Source organism: Cyprinus carpio, chromosome A6 (genome assembly GCF_018340385.1).
Source record: "Cyprinus carpio isolate SPL01 chromosome A6, ASM1834038v1, whole genome shotgun sequence".
Classification (NCBI taxonomy): domain Eukaryota; kingdom Metazoa; phylum Chordata; class Actinopteri; order Cypriniformes; family Cyprinidae; genus Cyprinus; species Cyprinus carpio.
In genome coordinates, this window is record NC_056577.1 from 19,080,030 (window position 1) to 19,101,030 (window position 21,001).

The following is a 21,001-nucleotide window of genomic DNA, read 5'->3' on the forward strand; positions in this document are numbered from 1 at the left end:
TACGCCTCAATTACATTATTTCACAGAGAAACTAAACAAAATAAAATCAGATATGTGCAGTATGAAAGATAAAATGAGAGGAATGTAATTTTGGCGATTCATATATTTTCTAGGTTCATTCATGTTTTTGCACAAAAATGAAACATTACGTTTTTCACAGCTAAGTTTTTAATATTTAACACTTTAGTGCCTTAGTTTGAAGAGATGGGCATTAAATAATCTGCAATTTGTCTTGATTAAGAATTTTTTTTTTTTTTTTTTTTGTAGACTGAATATCTTCAATAGGATATTTCTTTGTAATTTGTATGCACATGTATTATTAAATGCTGCACAGAATGTAAAAAAATTTCGCATTTAACCAAACAAAAAAAAAACAAAAATGAAAAAACAATAACTCCAAATCCAAATTCGCATTTAACCTCAATATAATCCCCTTCTTATAAACACAGTGTCATCACAGCAGTGACACATCAAGAACAGATTTATAACACAAATACTATCTCAACTAAAACTTTAATCCTTCACATCCCATACAACAAAGTAAGGTTGCCAGGATGTGACAATGAAAGGACAAAACTTACGCACATTACAGCATCAAACCACAAATCCATAATCCAGTCCTGCTGATGGTATATACTGGTATAACAATAAACTGACTGAATCTGGCATATCGGATGGAACAAAAAAAAGTAAAAAGTACTGATTAAAGCCCCCTTTGTCCATAGCTGACCATTAAATTAAGATTATATAAATCAAAAAGATTCACATTTGTCACACCAATTGGCATGGGAGGCTGAACATGAACAAATGAGTACTGTTGCAAGTTGCAAGATAGCCTAAGCCATACTCAATGAGGGAGGATGTGAGCTATGCCACCGATGATTTGATATCAAACAAAACAGCCACCAGTCATTTTCACTTGCTTGCTTTCTGCTTTATCTTGTTTCCTTTTGCTGCTCCTCCACCATTTTCTGTGCCACCTTCCAGTACTCAAATAAAAACTGGTGTAAACATGATAGCAAATCCTGTTCGGCCTTCCTTTTCATTAATAATGATCATCTTTATAATTAAGTATAAAAAAAAAAATAATAGGTTATGGGATTTGTACTGTGGCCCGGCAGCAGAGAGTGGCAAAAGGAGGCAACAGTTATAGTGTGGGAGGCTTGAGCCCATACTTCTTGGCCACCTCTGTCTGGGCATAAGCAGCATCACAGAGGGAGTAGAGATGGGCCATCTCCATCTCTGACTTGGCCAAGTTGATGGCCTTGTTGAACATGTCTATAGCCTTGTCCAGATTGCCTCTGTGAAAAAAAAATTGAAAATGTTTTTTTTTTTTTTTTTAATTTTTGTCCGGAACTAAAACCATAAGGTTGTAACAGCCACATAAACGTTTCAATATGATCAAGATTTACCAATTAGGAATAGAAAAAAAAAAAAAGTACAGAAAAAAGGGGAAGCAGTGTAACATCACAAACCTTTGGACTTCAATGGTTCCCATAGTTTCGTAAGCAAAGTCACATTTATTGTCAATTTCAATGGCTTTGCTAATGAGTTCAAGGCCCATTTCCAGATCCTGTTTCCACTGAAGCTGCAACAGGCTGCAAAACAAACCCAACTGATTAACATTCACTTTGTTGAACATGAATAGACTGCCAGGATCCTATAAGTACAAAACAGATCAAACTAACCCTTTGTGGACATATGTTGTGGCATTGTCTGGCTCTAGTTCAATGCATTTGTCATACATTTCATCTGCCTTACCAAACTGTTGCTGGTCTGTTAGTGCCTATCACCCGAAAAAAAAAAAAAAAACAAAGACAACAGATTATAGTTAAGTAAAAAATGATAAAGCATAATTTTATAAATGGTTTCATGCAATCAAGGTGAGCAATACCTGTGCATACAGAGCATAGCCCTCAGCACACTTTGGAAACCTCCTAATGACATCCTCAAAACCATCCATGGCTTTCTGAACCTGGGATGGGTTGTTTCCAGTGTAGGCCTGTCGGTACTATGAGGAAAAAAAAAAATGCCTATAAAGTTCATACCACTTTTACAATGAGTTAAATTCAGAATTTTCTCATATCAGGTTGTTTTGGCTGAAAGTCAATAGCATTAGACCACATCCATTAAGCAAAGGTATCTCATTCTAACATCTTCATGAAGAGTACCAGCATAAAGGTTTTCGTGTGCAAGCAGTACTTACCAATGCAAAACACTTCTGGGCCTGGGCAAGCGCAGAGTCTGGTCGAAGCTTTATACACTCATCAAAATCTCCCACAGCCTCCTCTACCTGATCCAGCAGAATCTTCAACTGAGGAATTTAGCAGGCCAGAAAAAGTATTTGAGGAGACAAGGTCATAGATCATTAACATTCTACATAAGGGCTTGCTTTTCAGCAATTCTTTAGATGAAAATTCCAACATGTAGGTGAAGTTATCATACCTGTCCCCTGTGGTGGTAGACGTCTGCATTATGGGGGTCGATCTCTGCAGCCATGTTGAAGTCTTGCGTTGAGAGCTGGGGCTGCTGCTGCTGCATGTACATGCTTCCACGTTTAATGAGCGCATTAGCACGTAACTGAAACACATCAGAAAGATGCTTCAGCACCAATAGTATCAATAAGACACACTACAAATATCCTCAATGTAAATGTAAACCAAAGGTTTTCATTCCTGATGATAAAACTAGAGATGTTGCAAACCAGTTAGAGACTGGTAAAACTGCAAGCAAAATTTCCACAACAGTAAACACAGTATTTTAGCAAACAGTATACATTTAATCTGTAATTTGGAAGACGATGGCAGTAAGAGAAGGCTTCTTCGGATCCTAATCCCATTACCTTGACACTGGCATCATCCATGTTGATGACACGGTCAAGATCAGGCTGTGCAGCTGTAGCGTTGCCTATCAGTAGGTAGAAGGTGGCTCTCAGCAGAAGAGCTTCGGCTGTGTACCTGCCTCCAGACTCGATCTCCTTTGTGCACTCACTGATGATCTTATCGTAGTTCTCCTCCTCCATATATTGCTTAGCCTTTAGGTAGCCTGAGCTAAGGAAACGGTAGTTCAATACTGCAGTTATTTAACTGTGATTTAATCATTATACACACACACACACATTATATACACACATTAGAGCTGGTAGAACTGGTAGGTCATCTTAGGAAAGTAAAAGTGAAGGCAACTGACTTCACACCAGGGTTGTGACTGTACGCTGCCTAGCTCGTGATCAGATCTTGTGAGCAGGTATTATGTGTAGATATAGAAATAATGTAACACTCAGAACACTTCGAATTTAAAAGCAACAAAAGGAAACACTGTGGGTGTACAAATCTCAGTGTGAATAGGCAAAATATAATGCCCTCTGGTCTCACCTTCCTGTAACCTCAGAGGCCTCACCCTCTTTGTCTTTATCCTCGTCTTTCTTTTCCCCCTTCTGTAGAGGCTGTGAAATGATGTCATCAGTAAAGGAGCTGAAGTAGGACTTGATGAACTGAGGAGATGGCATAAGGGGCTCCCGGTTCTGAGAAGACCAAACATGAGAAAGCAAATATGGAAAAGCAAAAAAGAAAGACTATGAATATATGATGCAGTTGATGACATGAGAAACCAAATTTGCCTTGATCTTCTAATATATAAGGTCTTTGTACCATTAAAACTTCCAGCAAGTTTCATAGCTTAAGACATACTCCCTATTATAAATGAAGCATTTATTTAATCAAGCTCTAAATACTGCTCGTTATGGATCCTTTGGGACAAGGTGACATCACCTAGCACCAGTCGTTTGCATATGACTGCCTCCAGCGCAAGACAACTACACCTCATTTTGCATCATCGCATTGCTGTCACACCCACAGGTGTTCAGTCCACATGCAGTGAGTGGGTCTGTGAGTGAGCTGTTTACAATAAGATTGCGATGCCACACAGATGTGCCATTCCTGGCTGTGGAAAAACAACATGTTTGAATATGCTACAGAAGGATCCAGAGATCAGGGAAAAATGGATTCAGTTTATTTTTTGCGAACGTCCCAGTCACGTCAGTGTTAATTTACGCATGTGTTTACTGCATTACACGGATGACCGTTTTGAGAACAAATCGCAGTATGATGCTGGCTTTGCCAGAACACTTTTGCTAAAAGATCAGGCCGTGTCGACTAATCTGGACCCAACAACGATGCTGCAAACTCTAAGTAATGTATTTCATGTAAAAACTACTTTTTAAAATGTTAATTGCTGTTTAATTCATAATGAATAATCCCAGTGTTTTTACTTAGTTTACTTGCATATTGCTTTCAGAGTCCGTCATGTCCGTCCCTGTTAAAAGACGTTAGCCAATCATAAAGGTGGGCAGTTACACTGAACTCTTAAAGAGGAAAACCCCCCAAAACTGACTGCTTGAGTCAGAGGATGAGATACAGGGTGGAAAAAGGTCATTAATCAACAATTTTTTTACGTTTTTCTTCCAAAAACTATAGTAATATTATAATTGCACCTAAGGGAACATAATAAAACAAACCATGTCATAACCATTTAAGTCTAGATTTGTACCTTTCAGTCAAACTCCTACCTTGTATTTTTCTTTGGCCTTCTCTTTTCCTAGCTGTTTCAGAACCTTGTCTGCCAGTAGCATGCTCTGCTGGTTCTGGAAAACCTCCAGAATACATACTGCTGTCACATCTACAAAATAAATGTATTTATTTTTGTTTTAACGCCATATAAGCAACAACAGCTATATTCATGGCAACATTAACAATATCATTTCAATACATCATTAACAATACTATAACATTTTCTTAAGAAACAATCATTATACAAAAACATGCGAGAAACAATAGTACTGATAAAAAAAAAAATAACATACCTACAAATTAAATTAATAATAATAAAGGCAGTTCATGACAACTTGATTTGACAGCTAAAAATCTTAAGGGATTTAACACATCATACATAAATCTTCCACGCAGTGCAAAAATTCTAGTACATTTCAAGTTACAAAAAAAAAATAAAAACAAATTCAAAAACCAGCATTAATACTAACCTTCTAAACACTCCTTCTTGTTACCCAGTTTTTCCAGTGCTTTGGCACGCCTAAAAAGAGCTTTTATATAGCAAGGATTCAGTTCGACTGCCTGAGAACAATCCTGTATCACTTCTGTCCATTTCAGCTACAACAAAAAAATAAACAAAAAACAATCATTCAGACATGTAACATTTTGTAGGCGATACTACAAATGATCATCTGACAGAGACAAACCTGTTGCTCGTAGGCTGCAGCTCTATTCTGGTAGAAGGTGGACAGATCTCCTTTCTGTTCTTTGGGACATAGGCTGATTGCGTCTGTGTAGCACTGGATCGCCTGATCATATCTGCCAGCCTTAAAGTATTTGTTGCCCTTATTCTTAGCAGACTGTGCTCTGTCAAGGGGACTCTGGATGGGCAAACAATTTTTTTAAACAAAACTACAAATGCATGATCAATAAAATGCATGCTTTAAATATTTTAAGCTGATCTGTTCTGTTGGTAGCATAATACTGCTAATCTTTTTACATTTAATCCAGAGTAGAAATTAACTTGTGCACTTTTTAAATGACATGTATAGTAAATTCAAACACAAAGTATATGACTGCCATAAGACAGGCTACAATACAAGAAGTTGTCGAATCTGACGAAAGTTCTTTGTTGTAAGCTCAGTCAATGTTCACCCCCAAAAAAGGTATTGATTAGCAGATATTGCAACAGTAAGTTTCACATGGTGATTTTGTTTGTGTGACTGATGCATGTCTTTCCCTAATCCACAAATGAAAACACTGACTCTTTTTTTCCATGATGTTTCTGCTGAGCTTGTAAAACTTTACCAAACAGACCTAGATGCAGTGAAAATGAAACCTTAGTTTCATTTCAGCTTCACCTACCAATGTACAATCCAAAAACACCTTTAACTGCATAAAAGTCTCTGCCACTGTGTCAAATCAATCGAAAATCAATCGAATGAAAACCTGTAAAGAATTACTACTGCATGTATGCATGTATGATATTTCATGTTTGCATCATGGTGACATCAGACTGAAAGCTGCTGTTCATTGTTTTTACAGAACATTTATAGTTAATAAGTCTACTGGTGTTGTGTTATACCTTCAGTCATTTTGAATTTGAATTACCTTGACTTTTGAGACTTTTTTTTAAAGCATTTTCCTTGTATTATTTCTGAACATATAATAAGACAAGTTTGTACAAGATGTAATTGTAGTTCATGCATCTTTTTTCAAAGATATTTAACAAGTGATTTGTTTAACATTTACATCATGTTGACAACTTCATGTGTGGTGCACTCGGAATATCATTTTTATTTTAACTAAAGGGTTAATAAAGAAAAAGTTACTCATAGGGTTAATAAAGAAAAAGTTAATCATGTTGTTGTTACATTTTCAAGTTGACTAGTCAAAAATCGGTCAAACATTCTGAAAAAAACAAAAAAAATCAAACTTTTTATTTCTTTTTTTTGCCATATCGCCCAGCCATAGGCATTTATCATTCTGAGACTGTAAAGATTTTTTTTTTTTTTTTTTATCTTTAAATCTAAACATTACACAAAGTTCAACTAAAACCACTCACATTAATTATTACCCAAACCAATAAAAAAAATCAAATCCACCTCATTTATCACATTCATAACAAACCTATAAAAATATAACTGTTACCACGCACACACATCATGGTATGAAACTGTTACCATGCACATACAAATCACATATATGTTCCATAACTGTAACTATTTCCAATGGCTCAATATTTTATATTTTTTAATGAATGGATTTCTATGTGCAATTAATGCATCCTCATAAGAAGCGACCAAAGGTTCCCACATCTTTTGCATAATTATTTTCCACGACCTTTCCAGTCATTTGATATATATCTGGATAAGAATTTTGAATAAGACTAAGATTCACAAACTAGTCTGACCAAAAAGAATCAATTCAAAGAGTTCACAAATCAAAAAACTATTTTTTTACAGGTTTTCCTTGACCAGAACCTTGTGAACTGAGGGATGGACCCTGTCTGACCCTGACTGTGTAACTGAACCCTACTTAAGCATGCATATGTCCATGTGCGACAAAGTTTTTAGGCTTTCTTAAGCCTAACTAACGTTATATTTAAAACAGAGGCGACGCTGTCAACATATGAAGCATACAATAATTAAACAAAAACATGACTATAAGTTTACAAGGAAACGGTCACATGTGGATTTGCCCCACGCTGACCGTCTCCCCGCCCTCGTATATAACACACACCACCAGAATGTTTAGATATATAAACAATCTGAACCACTTAGGCGTGGGATCTAAATATATTATGCATTATAAAGGGTTACAAAAGCAATACAATTTTACAGTCCTCTCAGACTACACATATTGTAATCACAGATGTGGTCTAGAAGCTCAGGTTTGGAAGCTAACTGGCTAATGCACTTTCGCTAACATGAGCTAGTTTGTCAAGCAGTGCCCTTGACTGAGAATGCGGTGATGTTAGGGTGTCAAGAAAATATTTACAGGCAAAATCACAGGTGCAAATACATAAATAAAATGTATTACAAACGTGGACAGATTGGCTTTATAATTGGGCTCATTACCATGTTTTCCAGCTCTGGATTGGTCGCACCGTGCTGGCCCTGGACAGGGCTAGCGCTTCCTTCGGGAGTTTTCCTCTCCCCATTCTTTTTCCCTTGCTTTTCTTTGCCGCGACTTCGGTTCCACAGGTATACAGCTCCGACACCGAGGACGATCGGAGTCCCTACCAGGAGTGCAAGCTGCCAACGGGGGAGCCCAGTCCCGCACTCAGGCTCTACGGGCTTCGACGCAGCCATCATCCACGCAGCAGCACCCAGCTAAAGCGCAAGCTCACACACTGTCACTGACCTGACGTGCGCGCGCAACAACGAACCACCTCCTTTACAGAAGCCACTCTGAGGTCGCCGCGCTGAGCGCTCAGCAGGTGGTATCATGGGATACTGGAGGACTACGGTTTGTTATCCACAATGAACTGAAATTTTCATGTTTATATATTAAACATTTATTTTAAAATATGACAGTTTTGGAAAGATTGCTTCTAAACCATAATGTGGTATGCTACGTATTACACTTTTAAACAACTAAAATAGTAGAATTCCACAGAAGAAAGCAAAAAAAAAAAAAAAAGCATTTCAAGCTTTTTTTTTTTTTATGCAACCATGTCATTTTTAATGGTTGAACTTTGTAGCCTATTTGGGACCCCTTTTTCCTTTTCTTTTCTTTTTTTTCTTTTTCTCTTTGGGCACTGTCAATCAAGGATCTGGCCCCTTACCGTCTGCCTGCATCTCTGAGCAGAATACAACTTGAAATCTACAATTATGGCCTAAAGCTCAAAGAAAAAAAAAATGAATATTTAATTTGAAGTTTGATTACATTAGCATTCATACAGTATAAATACCAGCTGTATCTTGGTCTAGTTCAGTACACAAAACCACAATCATGGGTGAGACTGCTGACTTGACGATGATCATTGTCACCCTCAGAGCCTGGAGTGAAGAGGTACAGAATCCAAATTACTTGAAGTCTATTGTAAAATTTCTGAAGTCTGTGACAAACTGGGGTTTCATGTCATGAGATGGTGTTGATCCATTGTGTTTTAAGTCCAAAGTGATTGCAGTCTGCTGGCAAGTTTTATGGAAATGCCAAAAATACTATGGACTGATTTGCTGACCATGATATTAGTGTGCTTGATTGGCCAACTGACACGCCTGACCTGAACCCCATATCCCAGTACTGCCAATGCTCTAATTACAGTTTTTTTTTTTTTTTCAAAAGCTTAAACACAAAATCTTTACTTGTCACACAATTTCTGAAACCTGACACTCAAACACCAGAACCGCACACTAAATCTGCAAAACCATACACTAATTCTCGGCCTTTGGCTCAGTTTTTAATTTCATAAAACACTTTTTGCAAAACACAACACACAATTCTCTACATTACACACAAAAATCTATTAGTAAGTACCTTGATTTCCTTTTTCATACACAACCACTTAAAATGCCACACTAATTCATCAGTGCCTCACACTACCTCCTCACATGTGCAAACACTCAAGCAATCATGGCTTTAGAATAAGCTTGTAAATACACATCTACACATGATTGATGTATTTATTTTCTTTTGTACTGTGTAATATGTATTTACAACCACAAATGCTTACAGTAAAAGAAAGTTTGGTTTCAATCTTGCTTTTGTGTTTACCATGAATTTTTCAACATCTCTCTGCCAGTTACTTTCAGTCTTGGAACAGAAATGTACAAAGGAGCTCATGAAAGAAGAGCTTTAGGTTTTGAATAACTGTGTGTATAATAGATGCCACAGTCAATACAACTAAAAAATTCAAGAAAACACCACATAAGCTGACTTCATAAATTAATGTTGATTTTCCTAAAGAAAGTTTTTGTTTGAACTCACTGTTAGTGATTAGTGCTCTCTTTGGTTGGACACTTGGAACTTAATTTATGTTAAGTCAATAGCTAGTGTATTTTTCATGTTGATTAACATACAATCTTTAACAATTTTATTGTTTTTCATAAACACCTTGTGAAGCTTTTACAGTTTCTTTTTTTCAATTGCTAACAAGCGTTTACCAGGATTTAAAGTGTTTTTTTTTTCTAAACTCTTAAGACAGCAACATACCTACATCACACAATTAGCCAAATAGTAAATTTTCTGGTCAAAACCACATTTTGTTAAAAAAAATACAAACTCTACATTTTAAAATGCTGATTACATTTTTCTACATATATTAACTCTATCAAAACACAGCAAATCTGATTCAAAATCGAGTCATTCAGTCAAAACAGTAGCACTACTTTTCTATCCAACAGGAACATATAGTCAATCATAGCACAGTGACTGTCAAAATACTAACAGTTGATGGCTTTACAAAAACTGAATTACCTGTCATGTTTCAGTTCTACCTGCATATGGACAATATAAACATCCATTGTTTTTTGTAATTACCTTCAACTGAAACCTATTTTACATGTTTAAGTGTTGAATGTGTTCATTCTTGGCAACAAACTGTCTAAAACTGAATGAGTCTTTACTTTATAGAATGTACAATAGAAAAATTAGGGTCCCCTATGCAAAATTCAAATGGAACCTTGATTTAAATTGCTTTCTAAATGGGTGGGGGTTGGATGTGGATGATGGCTGATGCCAACATATATGGACTTTGGTTACTATACAAGCTTGTTTCCATTACAGAATAAAAAAGTAAAAATGGTAATTGTGACCTTTTTATCTTACAATTTAGACTTCTGTTCTTAAAGGGATACTACAGACCAAAATTAAAATTTTGTCATTAATCACTTACCCCCATGTCGTTCCAAACCCGTAAAAGTTCCGTTCGTCTTCAGAACACAATTTAAGATATTTTGGATGAAAACCAGGAGGCCTGTGACTGTCCCATAGACTGCCAAATAAATAACAGTGTCAACGTCCATAAAAGGTATGAAAGTCATCATCAGAATACTCCATCTGCCATCAGACGTGCAATCTGAGTTATATGAAGCGAAGGGACCACTTTTTGTAAGCGAAGAAAACAAAAATAAAGACTTTATTCAATAATTCCTTTGTCAGTGGTCTCCTCTATGTCTCCTCCTGCTTTTTGGCACGATGGGACGGGGGAGGGCAACTACTCTGGTGGCGCCAACAATCAACAATCTCTTGCTGCTGCATTCAGTGCTTCATTTTTTTTTTTTTTTTTTTCACTTCTTAAACTATTGTGAATTTACATTATGCATTTAAATTAATAGTACCCACTGCAAATCATCCTGGCCAGAGTTTATATAGTGGTGGCCGTGGCCACCCCTTGGGGGCGCTCCTGACTGGACTTGAGCGCATGCTTTGCATTAATGAGGTCCAGGGTTCAATTTCCAGGATCTCCAAAAATAGCTGAAACTTTAAGTAAAATTAACATTCTATACACGTTCAAGTATTTGTATCACGGAAAAAAATCGATTATGAAAAAAAAGACGACGACAAAAAGTTACACAAGCTTGAAAATGAATTTATTTTGTAATTTTCAAATAAATGTATTTTTAAAATAAATTATATTTTGAGCATAACAATTTGAGTAAAAAGTTGATTTGATTAAGATGAATGTTTTTCGCTCACCGGCGTCAGCTGAAGGACTGTCTGGAACTGTTGGCGCCAAAACCGAATATCAGCGAGACTAACTGGAAATGGCAAACGATACGAACACCTCTTGGAAAACAACCGTTATAATCAGCGCCTCGCCTCAGGTTTGAGGAGAAACACTGCTTCACTGTTTTTGATGATACCCACTGATGTACCGACTGACTGAAAGTCTTTACTTTTGGCTATCATCGTCGCTTATTTAAGTATCGTTAACTTAACGTTATGTGTGTATGTTTCGTGTTGTTTTCTCAGTGTGATGAACCCTCGCAGATTCTTCAGGCGCAGCAGCACAGGATCCGCCGCTCGGACACCATTCTGTCCTCTGCCTTTGTTTTCCCCTTGTCAGGTAGAAAGGAGTTGCATTTCATCAGTAAATTTAATCCCTTTATCAAGAACTGGAAACTTCATTTTTCCTTCCTCCGGGAAATGGCATCCATGGGCCTAGACCACTGATCTAAAATAGAGAATTCATGTGCTGAAATAAATAAATGAATAAATTATTTCATGTAAAGTTTATTTTGTTGTATATAAAATATATTTTTTTTATTTAAAATTAGAATTCATTTAGATAGCATTTAACACTATTTGTTTTTGTTTTTAAAGACTGATTAAACCAAAACCTTAAAGGGATAGTTCATCCAAAAATGAAAGTCCTGTCATCATTTACCCACCCTCATGTTGTTCCAAAGCTGTATGAATTGCTTTCTTATGTTGAACATAAAAGAAGATATTTTGAAGATTGATGGTAATCAAACAGTGGGTGGTTGCCATTGACTTCCACAGTAGGGAAAAAAATACTATGAAAGTCAATGGGAACCACCAACTGTTTGATTTTTGGGTGCACTATCCCTTTAAGATTTTTTGTGGTGAACCATTCATCTGTGTCTTCACAAATTAAACTGTTGATGACAGACAATGATTAATCTAATTATTTTGTCTTTACATAAACATACATTTGCATACATGGGTGAACACAGTCACCTGATTTTGTAAATGTGACAAATTTTTCATTTTTTTCCCAAGTTTGCACTTGTCTAAAATTTAAAATACTTAAATTTACAAAATGAGCCTGCAGTATCAGAAATAATGAGGTAATTAACATTAATTCAAAGAAAATGTTTAATGAATAAAAAAACACACACATAAAGCATTATTTAATTTAGTGTTATACATATGTTATCATATTCATATGGTTTGTTCTAATGTCACAAATCAAAGTCTCAAGTTTACTGCATTTTACATGATTCTTTGATTATTTTGTGTGGGTTTAAGAAGTGTACTCCACAACCTAATCAGTTTATATGTGAAAAATCCATTTATTCACACATTCTCACGAAACAAACTACTCGGCAAACTACTTTCTCAGCAAGGGATTCGTTCATTTCGTGTTGACCACACATGTGCAACATCCAACAGGTTCTGTAAGGAAACAGAAATGACTAGTTCAACTCTCGAGTCTTCGGGTTTGAGTGGTTCGTTCCTCACATGACAGCCCCACAGACTAGACACTAGAGGCTATGCAGTCTGTCCCGGAAAGAGAAATGATTAGTTCACCCCTCAAGTCTTTGATTCGAATCGTTCGTTCTTTTGTCACGTGACCGCTTACCGGATCAGTATCTTGTAACGTTGTGTTATTTTTATGAATAATCAAAGTGATTTTCCCCATCATACAGATAACGTTTAAAGCATCAACCAACTCTTTATTACCACATTCATTATGATAGGCTAAATTGTAAGAAATAAAAAGCTATAAAGCTCAAATAAAATTTGAGACCAGAAAAATTACATAACTGTAAGAGTAAAGAAACAAACTACACGCTTGTTTGTAAGGAAGGTTGGGAATTATTTACTTATTTCTGTATTCATTGCTGCACTCACATCACTTGACAAAAGAACGAACGACTCGGACCCAAAGTAAATTAATGAAATGACTTGAAAAAGGATTCATTCATTTTGCTGAATGAGATTCAAAGGTCCGAGTCAGTAAAATGATCCGAACTTCCAATCACTACATCCTCCCACTGCGGATTTCTGATGTTTTGGAGAACAATTACTCCCAGTCGCCCCCTGTCGTTTCACAGAATTATACAACGGCAAGTGCAACAAGTATAAAAGCCTCATCCATTTATGGAGGAGTGGGCAGTCAGCAGTTCGTGGCATAGAGCCAGGCAAAAGTATAAACAAGGCTTCAACTGCACAAAACGCTATGACAGAAATCAGGAGCTGTGCGGTGATTCCACTGCTTGCCATGTCCCGTGCGAAAGCGCCTTTAAGTCAAATGTGTCGTGTTTCACTCTGCACCAAGCACATCACATTCTATTACTCATTCATTCATGCTTCTTTTTCCACTCCAACATCTCATGATGGGTAGAGGCCAACAAAAGTTTATGATTCTTACATGTTTTGTTCATTGTTGTAATGTTCACAAATAAACACTTTGAATAACTATGACAAGTACAGTCAGCAGAAGTAAAAAAATAAATGTTTTTACCTGCCTGTTACTTTTCTGATGCACAGGTACGGCTTTCTTGCTGGTCACACCGGAGGAGTTTCCAGCTAAGCTTGAGAATTCAGAATTCTTTGAAAGAATTGAGAAGTTTGTGCAGGTCCATAGAAACAGTTTTCTTCTGCTTCAAGCCCCAGTCTACGGAAAAAGGGAGTGGGAGATTTTATCATCAGTGCAAAACAGGTGCATAATGAACTGAAAACTACAAATGTACAACCTTACTTTAAAGCTTACATGACCAAAGTGTTCTAGGCATGGCATCTGGAGAGCCACTTAGACTAAGATCCACTCAGACTCAGAATAAGATGCCTGTGTGGCATAATTATTTTCCAAAAATGACCAATATTAATAATAAATAACTAACAAACCACACTTTGTGAAAGAGCTCGGTTTCGGCCAGCAGTGAGGACTGTTTGCTTTCAAAGCTCTTCATCTATCGAGCAAGACAAATATGAGTATGTAAAAAAATGGTGTAACTCTGGTGTTTTATTTTTGCAACAGATTTCTTGGCTGTAACCTCAGAGTCATACCTGTGCACAGTACTGCTGATGTAGTGAAGGGAATGCTGGTCATTGCTAAGGTAAAATGTGTGTTTCATTCACTGAGAAGGATTCACGTGCTTTATTATAATTTTCTGTAATTTTTTTTTTCTTTTACAATGAATGCTGTATCAAGGTCAATTATGGGCTTTTATTGTTCATTTTAATTTAACTTCAAGAACAGTGCTCACTATACAAGCATGCATAGTAAAATTGCATAAATAAAAAGTTTATTAGCATGGTGCATGCAAAATGTTTAATGGCCTTTTTATTCCAGGCCACAAGTAAACCCAATGTGGTGAATTTGAGCGATCAGATGTCTTTGGCTTGTACTTACATCATTGATCATAGCCCAGTTTGGGGGATGCTTCAAGAGATGCAGTTCTAGTGAGATTTACTGTATGTTCCTCTTCATTCATGTTCTTGTTGCTTGCTATACTTGTTTTAAACAACAGATGTCAGTATTGTTTCATAGTAGGTTGTGTCAAAACTGTTACTTGCCATTCATACCTTGTAGTTTAGACTTGAAAAACATTTTCTTTCAAAAGAGTCCATAAACTATTAAGAACATTGTCAGAGGAAAAGTTGCCACCTTTTATTTGTGCTGGAAAAGTCGTCAAAGTCAGAATACAGAATAGTATTGAAAATACAGATATTGTTGCTCTTACATTGCTTTTTTTTATCATTACAAATGTGTCATGCTACAGGGAAGGTAAACACATAAATTAATATATACATTATTCAGTTCAGAAAGCAGCAGTGGTCCCCATTTCAGTTTTGACTGTCCTCGATGATTTCTTCTATACGGACCACAAGGCTTTCCATTAAGTCATATGTGACTAGAGCACACTGCAAGACCTGCAAATGATATGTTTAGAATTTTTTATGATTTACTGTCACTATTTTTAAACTGAATTCAGATAAGTAGTACTGATAATCTAACCTTATCCTGTGCCTCACATGGCATGTTGCCAAGCATCTCCGTTTTCACAGTCAAGCTCTGAATTGATAACTTCCCAGAGGCCTCCTTAAATTCTGTGGGGGAAAAATGCTATATGTCAAATTCCATTTTCTTCACTATATAATAATTACCATTTAACAGAGAAAGAATACAAAGCATGTATTACCTTTAGCCTTGATCTTTTTGTCCTCTCTAAGTCTTCTTAACTCTGTCCCATAGTATGATTTTGACATGCTTAGACATAGTCGTAATAATTTTGTGTAACTGTTTGCAATGTGGCACAGGTCTATCCATATTCCAGTCTGAAAATAACAAGGTGGGTTTTATTAATAGAACATGATGAAAATATAAGTGTAATGTTATATATATATAGTTGTGTTTTGACAAAATATTGTAAAAAATCTTACAGAATTGTTTCTTTCTTGTATCAATAAATACCGCAGAAGATTCAGAGACTCCATTACCCTTTAAAACAATAAAGACAAAATACGAATATGGAGGGGGAAAAACAAATAAATTGTATTGATTATAGTCAAATTTAGTTCTAAGATATTTCTTTTGCTAAATAGAGAGAGTTACACAGTACAGGTGCATATTGTGGTAAAAGCTGACAGGTTTGTCATTTGCATATCAGCAGGATGAAGGAAGGCCTAAGTAATTTATCAGCAGCAGATTATCCAGACGAGGTATGTCAATCACTCAGGTTTAAGTATCATTTTAGGAATGACACAGGAGCTGCCTCAAAATATTGGACTGCTCACCATCTGTTCCGTATTGTGGGATCATGGCAGTAAACCTGGACTACACTCATTAATAAATGATGGTTAGGGATGGATTGTATCTTGTTAGTAGGAGATCTAACATTTAAAATAGAGACAGCTACCATATGTGGAGTCTGTACTTGGGTTACGATTCATGTCAATGATTTGTTGATATAAAAGTTGATAAGATGCAGTTCTGAGCATTTAGTGGCTTGCCAGGCGATTGTGTTGACTCTTTGTAAAAATACAGCTTTTCTTCACCTGTCCATCCCATGTAGCAAGTCAGTTTCATGGCCCTGTGGGAGAATAATAGTGTCTCTGAGCAGTGAGATGAGCAGAGTCCCCTCAAACCAGCTGTCTTCGTAGGCTGACTTTAATAGAAAAAGAGAATATATATCTAACATCAGTGATTCAGTGTTGGTGAAAATCCTGTCACTTGGAGAAGCATAAGCAGCATGTGATTCATAACTTTAAGACATCTGACTGTTTTGTGCACTACCTTTCTGTACCGTTCCACTTGATTCTTTATGTTTTTGATGATGATACTTTCTACACCTGCATGATGGCTAGTCTTCATGATGCGTCTGAAAAATGTGTGCTTCGCTTCACCATTAAGCTTCTCTATAAAAAGCTGGAACACCACAAGACTTTTTCCTCTCTGAATGAAAGAGAGCAAATTAAAAAAAGTACATTGACACAGATCAGATTTACTTGTAAAAGCAAGCTGTGTCTCAGCCGTACTTACCAGATGCTGGATAGGGCAATCAATCATAATTGTAATTAGGTTCTGTGAACAAATAACACAAAAGTTCTCTGTCATTAAAAAAGTAAACATTTTTGTTTTTACCAAGGATAATTGCACCAATTATTAAAATTCTGGGAATAATTCTACCGATAAATTGAAAAAAATCTAATATGAGCTGATAACTCTTATGAAACTAATATATCATGCATCCTTACATTTCACCACCAAAAAATGTATTTATGTTTTAAAAAGCAGGTGATGTTTTATTTCTTTATTCCATAACAAAACAAGACATAGCATTGCTGCATACCTTTGGAACCTCATGAAATGGTTTCAGATCTAAGAGCTCCACTGGAAGACTGCAGTCTGTTACTCTTTCCAAACTTTTCACATGTAAGTCCTAAAAAAAAATGCAAGACATTTTCTTGCAAATGACTACACATTACTGAATATGTAACCATGTACATAGTTTTCTGTACTTGTAATAACTGTAATAAATGTTTTGATGAAAGTTTACTCTACCAGTCCTTTCAATATGCATGATTCATCCTTTCTGTATAGGGTAAAAAGCAGGAAGGAAAGTCAGACTAAATACATGGTAGAATATTTTTGCATTTTTATTTATTATATATATATATATAATAAAATGCCATTTTTTTACACACCTACTTAAAAGAAGATTGATGTATTCCATATTACACTGCAGGATGAAAACAGGGCTGAAATGAAAAATATAATTTAACATTTATGTTAGAGTACATGTACATTTATAGTGTGGCAGTTGCATAAACTGCTTTCATACAGACATTGCTATTGTGTACCACAAATTGAAAAAATGGTGCCAAATGTAACAGAAAGCTCTTGAGCACAAAACAAGATTCTCAACTCTGCAAGCGAAGGGGATTTTTAACCCCTTTTGAAAGCCCAAGAGATCTGTGGCCTTAACAGTCCACACTGTCTTTGAGTCTGGTAAACATATGGTGAGATGAGAAAAAAACACATTTTTATAGTCTTGAGGTCTAACTGCATCTTACCAAAAAACTGTGGGAAACACTTCAGTGGCAATAAGCTGGACAAAAAGCAAGTAAGCCATGCAAGCTCTTGATTCATTTAGATGATAAGCATCTTTCTCCGAAATGGTGTCTTCTTTTCCTCTCAAAGGATGGTAGAACAGGATTTTTGGCAGAGATTCTTGTATCACTGCTAGGATTGCCTATAGTATTAGAAGCACAGAAACACTCAGAAGTCAGGTCATCCTTTTTCTAAAAGTACTGTGCCTAAGCCTAATAGTAACAACAAAGTAAGTGATATCATTACCATTATTTCAGTGGCAAAATTCCACAAGGGGGAAATTTCTGTCATGTTTGCCTCTCTGTCCAGCTGAACATGGAGGAGAGGTTCTCTTAGACTCTCCATGCAACTGAGCCATTACAGAAAGAAAGGAAAATTTGAAGATTTCGGTAAAATATCACGTGCGTATAATCAACAAAGGGTTACATATTTCTCAACATTGTCGCTTAAATGACTGCTAATTTTAAAATGTTAATATTAGATGTTTTAAGACTTATTCAGAATTGTGACAACCAATCATATTTTCATTAAACGACAGAACAGGTTTAAAAACATACAACTTTAGAAGAGCAGCTCTTAGTTCGGTGGCCACTGAGTTTGTGTCTTGATTCTTGACTTCCTGCACAAATGGTTGTACAAAGGTCAGTACTGCAGTGCAGCTTCTACAGAGCCCGTACACATCTTCCTGTTCCTGTTTGTGTGAGTAAGGTACAGGCAGCTTTGAAATCTGTTTCTGCAGAGAATCAAGGGCCAAAGCCAGTCCATGGGCCTTTGCCTCACCCATTCTCAACAGCACTGAGTGGGGAACAAACAGAAAATGTGTTATTACTTGCAGTGGCAGTAGAGGGAGCCCTGTTTATTTCTGGCTTGTATTTTTAAGTTGAAAAACTGTTTCTATATTGGTTTGCAGGATGCACTAGAATTATGGCTTTAGTTGTTCTGAGGTTCTTTTCCTCAGCAGTTCTTCAGTTACCTGACTGAATAAGAGGCATAAGAACAACGATGGAGTCTGCGATGCCATTTGGATCGCTGTCCTCCACTTGCAGAAGTAAAATATTGAGGAGTTCTTTCACACTGCAGATCTGCAATAAAACCTTATTGTCATCATTGTACAGTAGTGTTTAATACCATATTTAAATAAGCACAATTTTACCTGTACAAGATGATTGAGGATAGCCTGACAGTTGGCAGAACTCTGGTCCTTTCTCTGCACTTCATTCACCAGTCGAGGCAGTAGACCACTGCCCATAGACCTCACTATGTGCGGAAGACATTTATATATTTACATTTTTTTACAATTACTAGTACATTTGACATTTTTACTGTATTGTACATGTTTATAAAACTGTGTAGTGAATCCATTATTTAATACATGTTGGCCTATATTTTTTATATATCTTCTGCACATGCTTGAAATGACATGATTCACAATCATGATCATGACAATTTAGCATTTGATGGACACTGGCTGTGTATTTTGAAATTATTTATTTGAAAATATAGTCTTTATATGGTGTATTTAGGTTCTGCTTTATAACGTGCCATGGCATGTTCCTTAGTGTGTGCTACATGTGTGGAAGAGTGAAGCAGTGCAAGAAATTGGTAAATCAACAGCACTTAATGGAGTGCTGCTCTGAAGAGGGCTTCCAGTGGAGCAAAAAAATCTGACTGGTTCTCCGCTAAACTGTATTCCCACACCCAAGGGTCAAGGGGCCAGTCAGTTAGGCAGAATGACAAAGTGGCGGTTTAGCAGAGGTACAGCCCATCAAATTCTCCCAATCCCAGTGGATTATTGTCATAAATATGAGCCTGGGATGGGATATGAGCTTGAATGTTGTGGCACCTGATTGTCTCTCAGAAACCTGAAATTTAAAAGCACTGTAAAATCTAATGAGTTTTCTGAGTAACAGAAAACTACAAATTACTAGATTTTTGAATTTAAAATAAATAAATTGTTGTACATTACGTAAGGTCAACTAAAAAGTGTTAGTTAGGACATTTGTAAGGTTTTACAGTGAGGTACCTTCTTGTTTGCAGTAATATGTTATATGTACACATCAAGCTTTAAATAAAAAAAAATGGATGAGAAATATTTTGCAATAATTTCCAATACAATAAGATCTAAAACCATTTTAAAAGCATACGTCAATGCTTCAAGATTTACCTGATTGGCCTCTTCTTTTATGAAGTCCAGAAGCTGAGTGCAGTCACCTTGGGCAATGCATGTATGACCAGCATTCAGAAAGAGCTTATGGTCCTCTGGTTTAAAGTCTTCAGTTGTTCTCTGAAAACGTGGACAGGGTCTTTGTCAAACATTTTATTCACAAAAAATTAGAATACTGTAAATCTTGCACAATGTGAAAACAATTCACAGAATACCTTGTGGTTATGCCCTTTACGGCCATTATCATAATGCATAATAAATTACACATATCATATGTATGCTTAACTTGATGTAAATACAAGCACAAAGTTTAAAACAAATACATATTGTAGGAAAAATAATTTCAACCAAACATGATGTTTCATTTTCTGTTTCCTTACCCATCTTTGAACCACATCCTCTAGTTGATTTGCTGCCATTTTCAGAGCTGGTCTTGTCAAAAATAATCCATACAAATGACACTTCAAGGTCAGGATTATAACCGAGACTTTTCTGCTCAGGATCTGAATGACATCTGCGCTAAAATTTCAGCACAAAAGAATAGAATAGCTAGGTTTATAACACAGGTCAGGGTGTTTGAAAAGAATCGAGCAAGAGGCAGTCTGACAGGGGACCCTTGTAAACCTCTTAGTAAGCACTGCAGCTAATCGGATTAAGACAGAGCCATCTGAAATAGATGGGACAAGAAAGAACTCTCTCGAATGCCCTGGAAAACAGTCATGGGTGTTTTAATTATACTGCAGTCAATTAATATTGACTTTAAATTTTGTTTGTTCAACTGACTTTTAGAGGCACAGTTTAAGTATTAGTAATTAAACACTTCGCTGTCACTATATGTGACTGATCACACAGAAGACCATGCTGACTCACAATAACCCTCTCAAATAAGTCATTATTTAAACATGTCATGCCATGGAAATACTGAAAGCGCATCAGAAATTGCTTAGTAATCTTTGCCGAGTATGTGTGTACTGTCCCTTAGTTCAATCCCTAATAAGTCCAGTATTGTTCCAGTGGACATGTAATCTGATATGAGCC

General features: G+C 36.3%; 3 protein-coding genes across 3 annotated transcripts; 1 reads left to right on the forward strand and 2 right to left on the reverse strand.

Moving 5' to 3' along the window:
* Positions 1 to 497: 497 nt before the first annotated feature.
* On the reverse strand, positions 498 to 7,951 carry tomm70a (translocase of outer mitochondrial membrane 70 homolog A (S. cerevisiae)). Its single transcript, XM_042758264.1, has 12 exons — positions 7,628 to 7,951; positions 5,255 to 5,428; positions 5,039 to 5,165; positions 4,568 to 4,677; positions 3,375 to 3,523; positions 2,843 to 3,050; positions 2,446 to 2,580; positions 2,207 to 2,314; positions 1,895 to 2,011; positions 1,689 to 1,786; positions 1,476 to 1,598; positions 498 to 1,301 (listed from the first exon to the last, which is right to left on the reverse strand). The coding sequence occupies exons 1-12, from the start codon at positions 7,862 to 7,864 to the stop codon at positions 1,148 to 1,150; spliced, it is 1,740 nt and encodes a 579-aa protein (XP_042614198.1). The 5' UTR covers positions 7,865 to 7,951; the 3' UTR covers positions 498 to 1,147.
* Positions 7,952 to 11,191: 3,240 nt separating this feature from the next.
* LOC109099575 (protein SPO16 homolog) lies at positions 11,192 to 14,786 on the forward strand. Its single transcript, XM_019113082.2, has 5 exons — positions 11,192 to 11,320; positions 11,469 to 11,562; positions 13,734 to 13,905; positions 14,224 to 14,302; positions 14,539 to 14,786. The coding sequence occupies exons 1-5, from the start codon at positions 11,261 to 11,263 to the stop codon at positions 14,647 to 14,649; spliced, it is 516 nt and encodes a 171-aa protein (XP_018968627.1). The 5' UTR covers positions 11,192 to 11,260; the 3' UTR covers positions 14,650 to 14,786.
* A 211-nt stretch (positions 14,787 to 14,997) lies between these two features.
* On the reverse strand, positions 14,998 to 20,588 carry glmnb (glomulin, FKBP associated protein b). The gene is made up of 17 exons (XM_042758265.1): positions 20,344 to 20,588; positions 19,965 to 20,083; positions 18,953 to 19,064; positions 18,773 to 18,881; positions 18,357 to 18,594; positions 18,046 to 18,148; positions 17,763 to 17,941; positions 17,394 to 17,447; positions 17,251 to 17,281; positions 17,039 to 17,128; positions 16,729 to 16,770; positions 16,483 to 16,641; positions 16,245 to 16,354; positions 15,630 to 15,687; positions 15,389 to 15,524; positions 15,205 to 15,296; positions 14,998 to 15,119 (listed from the first exon to the last, which is right to left on the reverse strand). Exons 1-17 carry the CDS (start codon positions 20,380 to 20,382, stop codon positions 15,033 to 15,035), a joined length of 1,758 nt encoding a protein of 585 aa, XP_042614199.1. The 5' UTR covers positions 20,383 to 20,588; the 3' UTR covers positions 14,998 to 15,032.
* Between the last annotated feature and the right edge of the window lie 413 nt (positions 20,589 to 21,001).

Coding starts and splice junctions, on each gene's coding strand:
- LOC109099575 (XM_019113082.2), top strand. CDS start 11,261: ATGGCAAACGATACGAACACCTCTTGGAAAACAACCGTTATAATCAGC. Junction 11,321..11,468: donor TAATCAGCGCCTCGCCTCAG/GTTTGAGGAGAA, acceptor TTGTTTTCTCAG/TGTGATGAACCCTCGCAGAT. Junction 11,563..13,733: donor CTTTGTTTTCCCCTTGTCAG/GTAGAAAGGAGT, acceptor TCTGATGCACAG/GTACGGCTTTCTTGCTGGTC.
- tomm70a (XM_042758264.1), bottom strand. CDS start 7,864: ATGATGGCTGCGTCGAAGCCCGTAGAGCCTGAGTGCGGGACTGGGCTC. Junction 2,012..2,206: donor CCCAGAAGTGTTTTGCATTG/GTAAGTACTGCT, acceptor TTTTCCTCATAG/TACCGACAGGCCTACACTGG. Junction 1,302..1,475: donor GGAACCATTGAAGTCCAAAG/GTTTGTGATGTT, acceptor TTTTTTTCACAG/AGGCAATCTGGACAAGGCTA.
- glmnb (XM_042758265.1), bottom strand. CDS start 20,382: ATGGCAGCAAATCAACTAGAGGATGTGGTTCAAAGATGG. Junction 19,065..19,964: donor ATAAAAGAAGAGGCCAATCA/GGTAAATCTTGA, acceptor TAAATGTCTTCC/GCACATAGTGAGGTCTATGG. Junction 17,282..17,393: donor ATCAATCTTCTTTTAAGTAG/GTGTGTAAAAAA, acceptor TACCCTATACAG/AAAGGATGAATCATGCATAT.